The sequence below is a fragment of the Scyliorhinus torazame genome, chromosome 6, assembly GCF_047496885.1.
Source record: "Scyliorhinus torazame isolate Kashiwa2021f chromosome 6, sScyTor2.1, whole genome shotgun sequence".
In the NCBI taxonomy this organism is placed as follows: domain Eukaryota; kingdom Metazoa; phylum Chordata; class Chondrichthyes; order Carcharhiniformes; family Scyliorhinidae; genus Scyliorhinus; species Scyliorhinus torazame.
The window spans coordinates 280,236,729-280,252,569 of record NC_092712.1 but is presented as its reverse complement, the minus strand read 5'-3'; the positions used below and the strand labels follow the sequence as shown (position 1 = coordinate 280,252,569).

At 44.9% G+C, this 15,841-nt stretch overlaps 1 protein-coding gene across 1 annotated transcript in view; it reads right to left on the bottom strand.

The window, feature by feature from the left end:
* LOC140425459 (oxysterol-binding protein-related protein 10-like) overlaps positions 1–15,841 on the bottom strand; it is a 349,560-nt gene that overhangs the window by 125,981 nt on the left and 207,738 nt on the right. Inside the window, exon 7 of the mRNA XM_072509757.1 lies at positions 4,165–4,311. Within this exon, the coding sequence (XP_072365858.1) occupies positions 4,165–4,311 (147 nt within the window). The remainder of the gene's footprint in view (positions 1–4,164; positions 4,312–15,841) is intronic.

Genomic DNA, 15,841 nt, shown 5'->3' with positions numbered 1-15,841 from the left:
AAATATACTTTTGAATACATTTTATAGGATTCATTTTCAAAGACTTCTTCCTATGATTTATAGGCGTTGCATTAGTAACCATATTTACTGAACAAGGCTGATCCTGTGTCCAGGAAGCTCAAACGAACTACGGGCAAGATTCTCTGTTTGGGAGACAACGTTCTCCCGCTGGAGGAAAATTGCTACCAATTATCCCTGGGAACACAAATCAGAAAGCACAAATCAGGAAGCAATTCAGAATCCCTCGTCATGCAAATTTATGCATGGCGAAGAATAGAAGGGATTTCCGAGTGAATCCCTCTATTGGGCCGTCATTTTGATCAGGCAGTCCGATAGCAAAGTCCCGCAGCCAACCCCCCTCACCCCCCCTACCCGTATCACATCTCAAGTCAGCCCCCCAGCTCCTCTCACCGCAAAGCAGCCATCAACTCCTGAATTGTCTGGGTTCCCCCCCATTCCCCCAAGTACAGGGGTGGCCCGACCTGCGCCCCCCACCACCACCTTCAGGGACTCCCTAACTAGGGAGACCCCCCCCCCTCAGGACCTCACTTACTAGGGGACTCCCCCAGGGACCTCTAACTGAAGAGATCCTCTAACTAAAAGAACTCTCCCAAAGACCCCGTAACTAAAGGGACCCCCAAACTAAAGAAACCTCCAACAGGAACCCACTGACTAAAGGGACTCCCTGCCTAAAGGGATCCCCACAAGGACACCCCCCCCCCCCAAAGAAAAGAGACCCCTGTCTAAAAGCTAGGGAGCAGTCCTGACAACAATTACTGCTATAACACTTACCTGGGGGCTCCATGTGTCCATTCTTCAAAGGAGAACAGCCGTGACCTGTGTTTCAATCCCTCAGATTCATAAGCCACAAGCCATTCATTCCTTTCTAGACTTGGCTGTGATTGACAGCTTCCACAAAACAGCAGCAGCCTTGATTCATTCGTGTCCCTTCATTGCTGAAACCCCAATGTTTATAAATATCAACAACATCAAGGAGAAGTAAGTGCAATCCAATCACTCAAGCATGTGATTGCAATGCACGTATCGCTCTTTGATGTAGTTGATGTTTGTAAACATTGGAGTTTCAACACTTAAGTCACTCATCCATGAAGGGAGATGAGTAAATCAAAGCTTCAGATGTTATGTGGAAGCTGTCAATCGCAGCCCACTACTAGAAATGAATGAATGACTTGCACCTAATGGATGAGGGGTTTAAACACAGGTCACAGCTGTTATCCTTCCAGGAATGGACATGTGGAGCTTCCAGGTAGTATTACAACTGTAATTGTTTCACTGTTCCTGTCTGGACTGCTGTCTAGCTTCCAGACAGGGGTCTCTTTTCTGGAGGCGGGGGTGGAAAAGGAGTTGTCCCTTTAGTCAGGGTGTCCCTCTAATTAGGGGATCTCTGTGGAGAGTTCCTTCAGTTAGGGGGTCTCTCTGGGCGGTTCCTTCAGTTAGAGGATCCGTGGGGGGGGTCTCCCTATTATGGTTTTTTTTTGGGGTTCTCCCATTTTCGGGTCTCGGGGGAGGGGGTGGGACGTGTTAGAGGAAGGGTGGGCAGGTAGTGCATTGCGGGGGGGGGGGGCTCTTGGATGCACTTTGGGGGCAACTCCCTTAAGGAGTTAACCCCTTGGCCCACTCCAAGGTCCACCACGTCAGGCTCACGTTTGGTGAGACCTGTAGTAATCCCGACCCACGTGATTCCCGGCCCAAGAGAATCACGGAGGGCCGGAGAACTGAGTGCCAGACCATCTAAATTTACATCCTCCCACTGACATCTGGGCACGAACCTTGATCGGAGGCCAAATCACTGAGTGCCTTTAAAACAGAGATAGATAGGTTTTTGATCAATAAGGGGATCAGGGATTATGGGGAGAAGGCAGGAGAATACGGATGAGAAAAATATCAGCCATGATTGAATGACGGAGCAGACTCGATGGGCCGTGTGGCCTAATTCTGCTCCTATGTCTCATGGTCTTATGATCACGCCGCCAGCAGGGGGGGTCGGAGCTGATGCCAAATTTTTGATTCTCCACCACATTGGGGACCCCGCTACTAGCGGCGGAAAACCCAGACTTACATGTTTGAATCTGAATTGATTGGGATGTAAACCATCGTAGGTTGCATCTCTAAAAATCATGCTTGCAATACTTCTGCTAAGTCTTTAATGTTTTAGTTATTCGCTCGCAAGTCAGATAGCACGAGTGTTGCTTTAAATTCAGAGGTCAGATAATTTTGCATCTTAAGGATCCTCAAACACCTTCCTTCTGAGCTTGTGTGTGCTGCCTTTATGCAACATTTCCGAAAACAGTCCTCATCTATGCTTGCTGCTTACTGACCTGGGTCAAAGGAATTGGAGCAGCTTTCACACTCTTGAAATCATGCAAGACGACTGGTGTCAGTTACTGAGAACGAGCTATGATATTCATTGCAGATCTTAAAACTGGACATTAGCATAAGCGAGACATCTGCACAAAGATCTTCTTTGACTTGTAAATCTCAGTCAAGTCTGCTTGTGTAGCAAAGGTGAGGAAACGCACCTGACCAACTTGGAAGGATATGTAGCAAAGTTATTATGGCTATTATCCCTTCTTATTTTTCCCTTTTTGATGGAGAAATTTACATCAAATTTATATCTATGTGGAAGTTGAATGCAGGAGAAAGAATTTAACCGTTTGATTTGATTCATCTTATATTGAGAGTAGGGATCTTAGCTGATTTTCCATATTATTTCTGCAACAGTGCTACAAACCTTTGCAACCTGCATCCATGAGATTGTGGATATCTTACTGAAATATTTGCAGTAAAGTGCTGACAACATACTTCAAACACAGGGTGGGGAGAACAAAATTACAAAAGCATCACGTACAAATGCATTTGTTTTGCTTGCTGCTAAATTTTTTTTTTACAAAACAGTAAAATTGATACTACATTTACAAATACAGTCACCTTAATCACATCTTCCCCATTTCCTAGCTACACGGCTTTTAACAAACAAAGTGGAGTTGATTTGAAGATACTTAAAAGCAGATGTGGAAGAAAAAGGTCAAAACATGTGTATTTTAGATTTTAAATTTACATAATACTTATTTTTTGACTATTTCAAACTAAGGAGGACAAAATTAAAAATACTACAGCACAGGCCTTTTAACGTTTAACTGTAGCAACAGTTACTATAAGGTTTCGCAATTTAAGGGATTAAAATGAGATAAAATCAATGTGTCATCTCTGGCACATCTATAGATCTCAGTACAGTTAGTTTTCCCAAAAGGCTTAATGCAGCACAAATTGGTAGTAAATAGAATCAGACAACTGTGCCAGAGATATGATCGTATTCATCGCAAATTACATAATTACATTAATCTTTTTGCTATCCAGCACTCTACCACCTGGAATTTGTCAAGCCTGTTATTTGACTGGAGCTGTCTCATCTCTCAGAAACTTATTCGCCGTCAGTCCACTCTCCCACAACTGATAAAAATGGTCAAATTCACTGGTAGTTGTTATCCACAGCCTGCCCTCACACTGGCTTTAGCCTCCATTATTCTGCAGCACTATGTTCCCTCAGCACCATTCACTAGATTTGCGCAGCCTCGCACCTCTTGCGGGACCTCAACACCTACATCACCAGGGGATCACCCAGGAGTTTCCTGATTGGTTGAAACGTGGTTAGGTAACTGGCGTTTTGGATTAACTGGCACCACCCATTCCCCGCACATACCAGATAATAGAAATGTTACTGTACCAAAAGAAATACTGAAATTAGAATCAATTTGCCAATGAATCATGTGAGGAAATTCTGATACACAGTATCACAACAAGCATCAATTCAGGCCACCACAGCACTGCTACCAACTGCCATTCATAAAAGCGACTCATGACTCTTCCAAAAGTAGAAGAGTAATAATAGTATATGTTATCAATTCAAAATTTTGCTTTGAAATAGTAGGTGAAAAGAATAGAAACACTTAAAGCTGCACTAGTAGATTATAAAACTACTCTGTAATAGTTAATATTGTCACAGGGGATTAAATTACAACATCTCCCACAGCATCCGTGTTCTGCACCTACTTTTCACAACAGCAAAGAAGCCAGCAAAACATTGTTCAATGCATATTAAACACTTTTGATTTAACTAATTAAATGTTCGATTGGATTACATACCCTAGTGAGATCCATGCCGAGTTTCAGTTGAGAAAGGAGGTGTAGAATGACGCTATGTTGATCATCCATGACTCCCAAGTCTTCCTCTACATTCTCCTCAGTATCTGTTATCTCATCTTCAGGATTTACCACTTCAGGGTTTTGTTGCTGACAAAAAAAAAATATATAAATCATTCAGATGATTGGCTGGGATAGGAAAAATCTTTTCAAACATTAGACAGTTTGGATGCAAGCATCAGTCGGTTTTAAAACCACCCCCTTTATGTTTTGGATTTCCCTTTGTGCACACAAAGCAATGTTACTAGAAGCAGGAACTGTTAGTAAGGATCCATGGCATAGCAATTTCATCGTTCTGAAATACGTACATCAACTACGTTTTAGAAATGAACTCACTCTGCAAGACTGCAAACCATTTGGCCTTGCATTTAAGTTTGACATTCGTCTAAATGCAGGTGCTTTTTTAAAAAAACAGCGTCAGCTTATTGACAACAGGCAAATGAAGCTGGCAACGTTTCACTGAGCTTTCTGACGGCTTTCTCACATCCCCCTCCCTTACTCCACTGGATTAGAAATCAATCAAATGTGAAGCCATCCTTTTTCATTCAGTCATGTGACATCAGGACTTAGCCTTAATTATAAGCAGCATGCACTGAAGCTGCTCAAGCGTGACCTTATAAGCAAGGTTTAACCAGTTTCTTCTTAAAGCAAATTTGACAGCTTCTGCTGGCACATGTGGCTTTTAGGTTTGCAAAAACCCAGTAATCCTTTATTTCAGTATGTTTCAAAACTAATAAATCACTATTTTTGCTCTTTTATGCCTTTGTTATTCTAAGATGGCTGTACAGGCATTAAAAGGCTCCGAATGGAATAATCAATTAAATAGATACTGCTATTGATCTGGGATCATTGCAAATGCCAATAAAATGCAAGCACACATCAGAAGATTCAGCTGTCATTTAATTATTCAACCCTGTCAAGATAGAATGTGAAAAATTAAATAAGAAATGAAACTGCAGGATGTAATAAATTGACAGTTTTCCTTTTCTATAAAGTTGCACTGGCATAGAGCGGCTCAGAAATAAATGTTATAAATTGCATTTTTCCATGTACTGCATACTTGAATTATCAGAGAATTTTTGTCAATGTCCCTCTCTAATTTCCTTGGACCATACACTTGACTTGTATATCGGGGCGGAGGTGGCGCAATGGTATTGTCACTGGAATAGTTAACCAGAGACCCAGTGTAATGCTCTGGGGACCCAGGTTCAAATCGGCCATTGCAACTGGTGAAATTTGAATTCAATAAAATCTGGAATCCCATCTGGTTCACTAATGTCCTTTAGGGAAGGAAATCCGCCATCCTTACCTGGTCTGGCCTACATGTGACCCACACCAATATGGTTGACTCTTAACTTCCCCCATTTGAAATGGGCAATAAATTCTGACACAGCCTGCACGTCCCACATCCAATCGATGAATAAAAAGAGAATCAGCAAGTGAACTGCTCTCCAAAATGACTACATGGTGATGAAAGAGCATACCTGTGGAATTCTCTCCAATATAAATTTCCAAAGGAAACTTCTAACAATATAGGAAATAATATGCTCGCAGCAAGGTGGCAGTATACTTGCGGAGAGTTGAACCATGTAGTATGGTAAGAGTCCCAAGTTCATACCAAAGTAGGCGATATATAAAGTGAAATTAGAGTTCTAAAGAAAAGGACAACATCAGGTGGTAGTTATGCAGGGTAATTCCCAAACAAAGGACTGAGACCAAGTAGCTTGATTGTCTTTTGATCTGGGGATGATGTGCAAGGAAAGGAGACTGAAGAGGTGAGAAATAATAACTTTAAACAAGTAGCATATAAAACTGAGATACATGTGGACATAAAAATAATTTGAGAGTCAGGGAGTTTTCTAAAAGTGTGGTACTGTTTGGTACCTGACATAAAACAAAGCATTCTCCAATTTAGCACCAACAACAACACAGCGTTTATCTTGAAAGTTGCAACAGTCGCCCGTCTGCAGTCAGCAGACAATGCAACTGCGAGAAAACAGAAACCTCAGGCACCATAACAACAGATATCCTTGTCCAACATAAGCATCCGACAATTACTGAGTATATTAAAGAATAAGATACGTCAGAGAAGAATCAATGTCACAGTGGATGGTGGTTGAGAAACTGATCATTGGTGGCAAAACCTAACAATTACCAAAGTAGGGCCCGATTTTTCCACTGTGTTGGGTCTGGCGCCAATCCTGTTGCGCTGGGGGCATCGCACAAGAGGCCCAAAACGGGCTTCAAGCCGGAGCCAAACCATGCGTGTGGCGTCAAAGGGATCTGGATCATGCCCTCTCTGGGCATGATCCAGACAATCATGTTTGGGGTTGAGGCCGCATTCTCCCGGCAGTCACCAGCCGCACTGGCAGGGCCTCACCCATCTCTCGAGACTCGGTAGTACTGGTCTTCACAAGTGGATGTGATGTTCTCTGTTGGGTCTATAAGTATGCTTAGAGACAGTAGTGTTAACAAAGAACACCAATCTGTGTTACTGAACAAAGCTGATTTATTTACAGTACTAAATTAAAGATTTTAAAAAAAATTTAGAGCACCCAATTCATTTTTTCCAATTAAAGGGCAATTTAGCTTGGCCAATCCACCTAGCCTGCACTTCTTTGGATTGTGGGGGCAAAACCCATGCAAGCACAGGGAGAATGCGCAAACTCCACATGGACAGTGACCCAGAACCAGGTATGAACCTGGGGCCTCGGCGCCGTGAGGCAGCAGTGCTAACCACTGCACCACCGTGCTGCCCTTAAATTAAAGATTTAACCAGTAAACAAGGAATAAGTTATTAAATAAAACAATATGCTATCTCTTACAACAGAACTCTATACTATGCACCTAATCTTTCTAACGCCTTAGAACATTCTCCCAGAAGTCACATGATATTTATATCACTGCTACTTATCTCCATCTGGTGATGAGAAGTATTATTATTTTATTGCTAACCCCTTGTATTCCTTACAATACACATATTGTTACAGCGGAGACCAGTGCAATGGCCACTCCAGGGGTCTCGGAGGCCATTGGAGCCTCAGCGAGTGTCGGTGACAGGGAAGGGCATGCCTGGTGCCAGACTGACGGTGTCAGGATGACAGGTTGGCAGTGCAAAGGGGTGGGGCTCCAGTAAAGAGGTGTACGAAGGGGCATCATGAAGGTTGGGAGGTGCAGGACGGGTCCTAAAAGGGGGGACTTAAAGGTGGGATCGACCAGTGAGAAACTCCCCAAGCCCCCAAAAAATGACTGTGGGTAAATACAGGTCTCGATCTCACTCAAATAGGCAGCGGAAACACCTTGCCAAACCCTCCCAAAATTACTTTTGGAGCACGATCTTCCCAAAAGGGAACAAAGTCCCCGAGCAAGCGGGTTTATCCACGTGTTTCCAGGCACTCGCAAAGTGGCCGCCATCTTGGGTATCTCCTGGACAAAGGGAAAACCTGGAGCGCAGGGGCCCAGCCTCATGGTGAGTACGGTGACCACGGTAATTTTGAATGGCCCCCTAACAATGGGAAACCTGGAGTACAGGGGTGCATTCACAAGGTAAGTATAGTTGATCCCACAGGAGGGGGGGGGGGGGAAAAGAGAGAGAGCAGAATAGCTACCTGGAACGCCAGGGCACTTAACGGCCCAGTGAAAAGATTTTCGCCCACCTGAAAAGTTTGAAAGTCGACATAATCTTCCTCCAAGAGACACATCTGAGGGAGAAGGACCAACTGCGGGTAAGAAAGAGCTGGGTGGAACAGATGTACCAGTTGTGCTACAGGTCGAGGGCTAGGGGATGGCCATACTGCTCAATAAGGGGACAGCATTCACAGCAACGAGGATGGACGTGGACCAAGGGAGCGGGTACGTCATGGTTAGCGGTGTCCTGGAAGGGGCACCAGTGGTCCTTGTTAACGTGTATGCTCCCAACTGGGATGACACAGAATTCATGAAAAAGACCATGGTGGGAATCCCCGGCATAGACACACATCGACTCATCATGGGAGGGGACTTTAACCGTGTACAGGATCCATGGATGGACAGAACAAACCACAAATCGGAGAAAAGAAAATCAAATATGGCAAAGGAACTGGGAGTGTTCATGGAACAGATTGGGACAGTAAATCCCTGGAGGTTCACAAACCCAGGGGAGAAGGAGTTCTCCTTCTTCTCCCAGGTACACCAAGATTGACTTCTTTGTAGTGGGGGAAGCGGTGCTTACCAGGGTAGGAGCAGAGTACTTCGCAATCGTAATCTCCGACCATGCTCCACACTACATGGATGTAAGGTTGGAGATGGGCCGGGCCCAACACCCCCAATGGAAGCTGGACACCGCCCTCCTGACCGATAAGGCATTCTGCGAATGGATATCGCAGGCTTTCGACACATACATTATCAACAATGGGGAGGTTTCGCCTCCACGTTCTGAGAGGCGCTGAAGGCAGTGATTAGGGGAGAAATTATTATACATAAAGCGCACATAGATAGGAGAGGGTGTCTAGGGCAGCAACTGGTCAAATTCCATACTGGAGGTGGACCAGAGGTACTCTGCGGTTCCGACGGTATAGCTACTGCAGAGAAGCAGCAGCTAAAAATTGACTTTTGTCCTGCTCTCCATGAGGAATGCAGTACACCAGCTCCACCAGACATGGGGGACCTTCTACGAACATGGAGACAAAGCCAGCCGCCTGCTGGCCCACCAGCTGAGAAAGCAGGGGGCCATGAGAGAAATAGCTCAGGTTAGGGACAACAGCCAGAAAAGGTCAACAAAGTTTTCAAGATCTTCTACCGGGAACTGTACACCTCCGAACCCCCCCAAGGGGGTCTCAGGGATGAAGCAGTTTCTTGGCGGAATGGACATGCCGGTTGTGGGGCAACAGGAGATGGGGCCTGGAAGCACTATTGGAATTGGGAGACATCATGGAGTGTATCAACTCCATGCAGGTGAGGAAGGCACCATGGCCAGATGGATTCCTGGCGGACTTTTACAAAAGCACTTGTGGGAGATGTTCACAGACTCGCTGGTAAGGGGCTGCCTGCCACCAACACTAGCACAAGCCTCAATATTGCTGATACCCAAGAAGGACAAAGACCCATTGAGTGCGGGTCCTAGAGGCCCGTCTTGCTACTCAATGTAGATGCAAAAATCCTGGCTAAGTGGCTGGAGAGCTGCTTACCAGAGGTGGTCGTGGAGGACCAGACGGGCTTTGTCAAGGGAAGACAGCTAACATCGAACATCAGACGCCTGCTGAACATGATAATGACCCCATCCAGGGATAAAACACCAGAAGTGATCATCTCCGTGGACGCAGAAAAGGCCTTTGCAGAATCAAGTGGAAGTATCTCACAGAGGTACTGGAGCAGTTTGGACTTGGGTCAGGATTCACCGATGGCGGCATGGTGGAACAGTGGATCCCAGTCCCGGGTCACTGTCTGTCTGGAGTTATCACATTCCCCCCGTGTCTGCGTGGGTCTCACCCCCACAACCCAAAGATAGATGGATTGGTCATGCTAAATTGCCACTTCATTGAAATTTTTATTAAAAAAAGGATTTATCTCTTTGGTGAAACTACTGTAGAGCGTTCCCATGGCGAGTGTACGGACAAACACCACCAGCTCTAAATACATCCAGCTGCGCAGAGGCGCAAGGCAGGAGAGGTATCCAGAGGGGTGACAGAGAACATAGAGTTTCACTCTGTGCAGATGAACTGCCCCTCTACATCTCAAACCCCCAGGTCAACATGGAAGGGATCATGACGCTCCTAAAGAAGTTTGGAGCCTTCTCGGGCTACAAATTCAACGCGAGCAAGAGTGAAATCTTCCTGGTGAACCTGCAAGGGAGAGGGACAGAGCTGAAGGGACTACCATTCAAACAAGTCCACGCCAAATTCCACTGCCTGGGGATCCAAATAGCCCCCAGCTGGAAACAGATCCACAAATGGAATCTGATGAGTATTGTGGAGGAAGTCAAAAGGGACCTGCTGAGGTCGGGCACACTTCCACTCTCGTTGGCAGGGAGAGTGCAGATGATCAAAATGAACGTACTGCCCAGGTTCCTCTTCCTTTTCAAATCCTTCCTGTTCTACATCCTCAAGGCCTTCTTCAACACGGTAGACAAACTAATCATGGGGGAAAGAATCCGAGGATCCACAAAGGAGAAGAAGCATGGGAAGCCTGGCCCTCCCAAACCTACAGTTCTACCACTGGGCGGCCACAACAGAAAGAATAAGGGGTGGGTGAAAGAACCGGGAGCGGAATGGGAGAGGATGGAGGAGAGTTCCTACATATGGACATCCCGCACTCCCATTCCCTCCGACCAAGTACTCAAGAAGCCCAGTGGTAGTAGCCACGCTCCGAACGTGGTACCAGCTGAGACAGCACTTTGGTCTAACCGAAAGGAGCTGGTTTAGCACACTCGGCTAAATCGCTGGCTTTTAAAGCAGACCAAGGCAGGCCAGCAGCACGGTTCGATTCCCGTACCAGCCTCCCCGAACAGGCGCCGGAATGTGGCGACGAGGGGCTTTTCACAGTAACTTCATTGAAGCCTGCTTGTGACAATAAGTCATTTTCATGTCTACTATGTCCCCAGCTGTAACAACCACAGGTTCACGCATGCAACAAGGGACAACAGCTTCAAAAGGTGGAGGCAGGTCGAGGGGACACTGAAGGTTAGAGACATGTACACAGGCGACAGAATCGCAAACCTGGAGGAACTCATGGAGAGGTTGCAACTACCAAAAGGTAACAAAATGAGACATATACAGATCAAAACCTTCCTCTGTAGGGAAACAACGATGTACCCACACATAGCAGGACATTTGCTAGTTGAGGAACTACTGGACACGGGTGACCCAGGGAAGGGAAACTGTGAGGTCTGGTATGGATGACTGCTGGAGGAGGTTGGCTCCCCCCTGGACGAGACAGGGGGAAAAAAATGGGAGGAAGAACTAGGCATAGAAGTAGGGGGAAGACTCTAGAGCAAAGCTCTACACAGGGCGAGCTCCACCTCCACAGGCGCAGGGCTGAGCCTAATGCAGCTAAAGGTGGTGCACCAGTGCACCTAACCAGAACCCAAAGGAGCAGGTTCTTTTCAGAGGTGGAAGACAAATGTAAATAGTGCCAGAGAAGCCCAGCCAACCACACCTACATGTTCTGGGCCTGACCCAGGCTTGTCACGTTCTGGACGACCTTCTTTGAGGCAAAGTTCAAGGTTGTGAGGGTGGAGTCATGCCCAAAAGTGGCGTTCCTTGGGGTCTCAGAGCAGCCAGAACTCTTTATGGGGAGAAGGGGCCAATGCCCTAGCCTTTGCTCCCATAATTACCCGCTGGAGAATCCTGCTTGGCTGGCGATCAGCAGCATCACCCAAAGTTGCAGGCTGATTGTCTGACCCGTCAGCATCCTCCAACTGGAGAAGATGAAATTTGCCATCCGCCGGTCGGAAGAGGGCTTTCACAGGGCGTGCAAGCTGTTCACCAACTTGTTCCAAGACCCGTTTGTAGCCAGCAACCAATAGAACAGGGGGGGGGGGGGGGGGAGGAAACAAAACATGGAACATATAGGAAGGGGGAAGGGGGGAGGAAAGCCCACAACATGAAAAAAAGAGACCGTGAGGTACAAGGGACAGAGCCCACAGGGGGCGAGCCTGTGGGTAAATGGAAAACCAAAGTGAACAACAGAAAATACAATAAAATAAAAATAAACATGCCAGTTAATACACAGTCGGGCTACACTGGGGAATACAACTGAGGCAAGTTGGCCAGATAGGGACCACGGCACAGAGGGAGGGGAGACAAGTACGTGTAAATATGTATAGTGATCTTTATTTGTTTTGGTTTTCATATTGCCCTTTGGTTTATCCGTTTTGTAAATCTTAATTTCTCCTAGATTGATTTACTTGGTATTATGCGCAGTTGTGCAACCTATAATTTAACCGTCGAACTGGAATGTGGAAAGTAAATTGTGAAAACCAATAAAAACAATTTTTTTTAAAAGAAAAAAGGGACACATAGCAGACAAATACAAAATGCATATGGATACAGATAGTTAATAATAAAGGATCCATGACACTAACTGGTGCAGCCTGCAGATCACTTAATAGTGGCAGGGTGTTTATAGGTGATATGCTGAAAAATTAGGGAACTGAGTAAAAAGTAAAGACTAATAATCATGGGAGATTTCAACTACCATGATATTAATTGGACTGAAGAGGCAGGTAAAGGGGATAAGGGAATGGAGTTTCTACAATGTTAACTGGCTCCTTTCAAACTAAATATATGAAAAGCCCAACAAGAGAACATCGGCCATGAACTAGAGGAGATTAGAGAAGTAAAAGCAGAGGATTCTAGACAACAGTGCCCATAATTTACTACACTGAGATGACGATAGGGAAGGGCATAAGTATAATGAAAATCAGTTTAACAGATTGCAGAAAAGTTGATTTGGAGGGGCTGAGAATAGAACTTGGAAAATTAAAATAAAATGCAACAGATAATTCAGAATTTTATTTTACCCAGAGTTACAGGACTGTGAAACTCTATACCATAGGAGCAGTTGAAGCAAGTAGTACAGATGCATTTAAGGGAAAACTATACAAGCATATGAAGGAGGAGGGAATAGAGGGGTATGATGATAGATGCAGATGAGGAAAGATGGGAGGAGGCTGGAGTGCAGCAAAAACACCGACACAGATTAATTGAACTAAATGGCCTGTTCCTGTGCCATATATCTTATGTAATAATACTACACAATTATCCAGCACCCATGCTACCACTTAGGCAATAGATCATTCAACCTGTTCTGAAGCGCTTGGTTTTTGAAATGACCATCAGGTTTAGTCCCACATCATCATTTGTTGTCCATAACCCTGTTAATTTCCTCATCCACAAATGCCTGTTGAAATCCCTTTTAAAGCTTTTCATGGAATCAGCTTCCACTACCATTACAGGAGCGCTTTCCAAATACTGACAACCCTTGAACAAAACATTTGCCCTCATCTCATCTCTAGGTCATTTGCCAATGATTTTGAATCTACAACCTCTAGTTACTGGTCTACTCGCCACAGGGAATAATTGTTCTCTACCTTCTCCATCAAAACCTCTCATCATCGAGAAAATCATATTAGGTCACTGCTTACCACTTTTGAAAATAGACTGGACATATGAACGCAACTACATAAATCCATTAAAAAGTTCCCTGCCATTTATTTTTTTAAGTGACAAATTTTACAAAAAAATTGTTGTTCTTATTGTTCAGATCCCTATTTGGATCCTTGATCAATAAGTTCCTGAATTAAAACTAGAAATAAAGATGAAAAGTTGAATGAAATTAACATTTAAAAAAGGGAAAGTTGATAGGCAAATCAAACAATGTTGCTCTTGTATACCTCTTAACAGCTTGTTAAATGGTCATGTTTAAAAGTATCATTTGGAGAAGCATGTCTCCCTTCAATCCTACCAACCAGGTATGGTGAAAATGTAAAAGAAAAACCAATGATAGGAATGGAAATAGAAAACTTGCTAACTATTGCATGTATCCAATCTATGAAGGCCTTCATCACTGTATTCAACACAGCTGCACTCAACATTTGACAAATTAATGTGAAAGATTGCAAAATCTTAAATTGTGTTGGTTATGAGAGTCAATTTACTTTCCTGACACCTCAAAATTGAAAAAATGATGTAAATCAACCATCAAAATATGTTCATGGATTATGCACTGGTTTTAGCAATGCAGCGCAAATCAATGTTGCTTTGGAAAACAGATTGGGAGTTTCAGAAATATGTCAATGTAATTCACTGCAGATTTCAGGTGGAGGTAATGAGTTGATTGATTGCACACAAGGTGGCTCCCGCTTGAAGACTTGGTTTTTGGCCCTTTCTACCCAGTAAATGGGTGTTTTGGTGGGAAATAGAACAAAGCATTTGAAGCTTGTTGGCTTCTCCTCTGATGTGGGATGTCGGTGAGTTATAATATAAGGCTTAAATCTAACAAAACCCCTGCTCAAGATTTGGAGGACCTTCGTGGCACAGCGAAGAAGGATATGGTGGATCTCACCGTGTCATCGGCGCCCTCTCCATAGCCAATGGAGCAGTTAATGGAGTTCATCGCTAGTGAATTCAAGAAGCAACGGCAGGAGGTGTGGGAGGTCCTGTCCAGGGCGATTAAGGTAGAAGTAGCTCCTCTTTGCGGGGTATTGGAATGGGTGGAGTAGCGAAAGGAGTTTCAGGACACGGCGATTCGGGAGGTGGAGAAGGCAGTCTTGGATGACAGGGACCTGCTCACATCTCTGGAGGCAGTGGTAACAATGTCGGAGAATCGATCCAGGCATCAAAATCTAAGGATAATTGGACTGCCGGAGGGAGTGGAAAGTACGAGAGCCACAGAATACATGGCAAAGATGTTCAGGAAGCTGGTGGGAGAGGGGGTTTTCAAGAAGCCACAGGAGATGGATCAGGTCCACCTGTTGCTCTGTCAAAACCAGAGAGCTGAGGATCCACCACGGGCAGTAATCGTTCGGTTGCATAGGTACTTGCAGAAGGAGCGGATTTTGAGGTGGGCAAGTCCACACAAGACTGTAGCTGGGAGGGTTACGCCATATGCATATATCAGGACATTAGGGACGACCTGGCCAAACATCAAGTGGGCTTCAACAAGGCCAAGGCAGCACTCTTTAGAAGCAAAGTTCGATTTGGGATGCAGTACCTGAAAAAACTGTGGGTCGGTTCAAGAACAAAGCACATTATTTTAATGCATCGGAGGAGGCGAACAACTTTGCAAAAGAATGGTTTGGGAAAGGATTGGTGTTGATTATGTACAGTTTTGATGTTACTGTTATTTGAATGTTTGGAGGTGTTATACGTTCATGTGTTGGTTCTTCACCATGGTTGATGTTGGGATCGCGTTGAGATGTGTTTTTCCCTTGTTGAGAGTTGGGTATGGGGCTTTGTCAAGAGGAGGTTTGGGCTTGTTCTTCCCTGTTTGCACTAGTTCGGAAGGAGGAGTGGGTGGGGTGAAGGGTAGTTTGGGTTATTTGTATCAGCTTCTTTCTGTGGTTTTCCAAGTGGAGGCCACCATGCTGGCAGGGATGCTAGTGAACAGGAGCAGTTTGAGGGAGGAATTGGTTAGGAACTCAAGGGGGGGCGGTGCCGGGTAGAATGATGATGACGCAAGCGTCTTTGTGGTTAGGCTTGGGAGAGGATGGTGGTGGTGGTCATTTTGGGTGGGCCCGAAACCAAGGTGGGCCCACAGACAGTGACCCAAACCAGGAATCGAACCTGGGACCCTGGAGTTGTGAAGCAGGGTCCCAGGTTCGATTCCCAGCTTGAGTCACTGTCTGTGTGGAGTCTGCGCGTTCTCAGTGTGTCTGCATGAGTTTCAATTTCTGGTAGCCAGATTTGAGGTACTCTCTCCGTACATTTGCAAGAAAATCCAAATCAGCATTCATTTCAGCATGCAGTACATTTAAGTATTTCATTCAGCCGCCAGCATTGTTAAATAAGCAGCCAACTACAAAAACATTAATATAAGCCACAGAGATATGTAGCATTCAAGAAATATTAGGAAAACCAAACTATTTGGGAGGTGCAAATTCATTTTATCAATGTTACTAAACTGTTTATGTTATTATACAAAA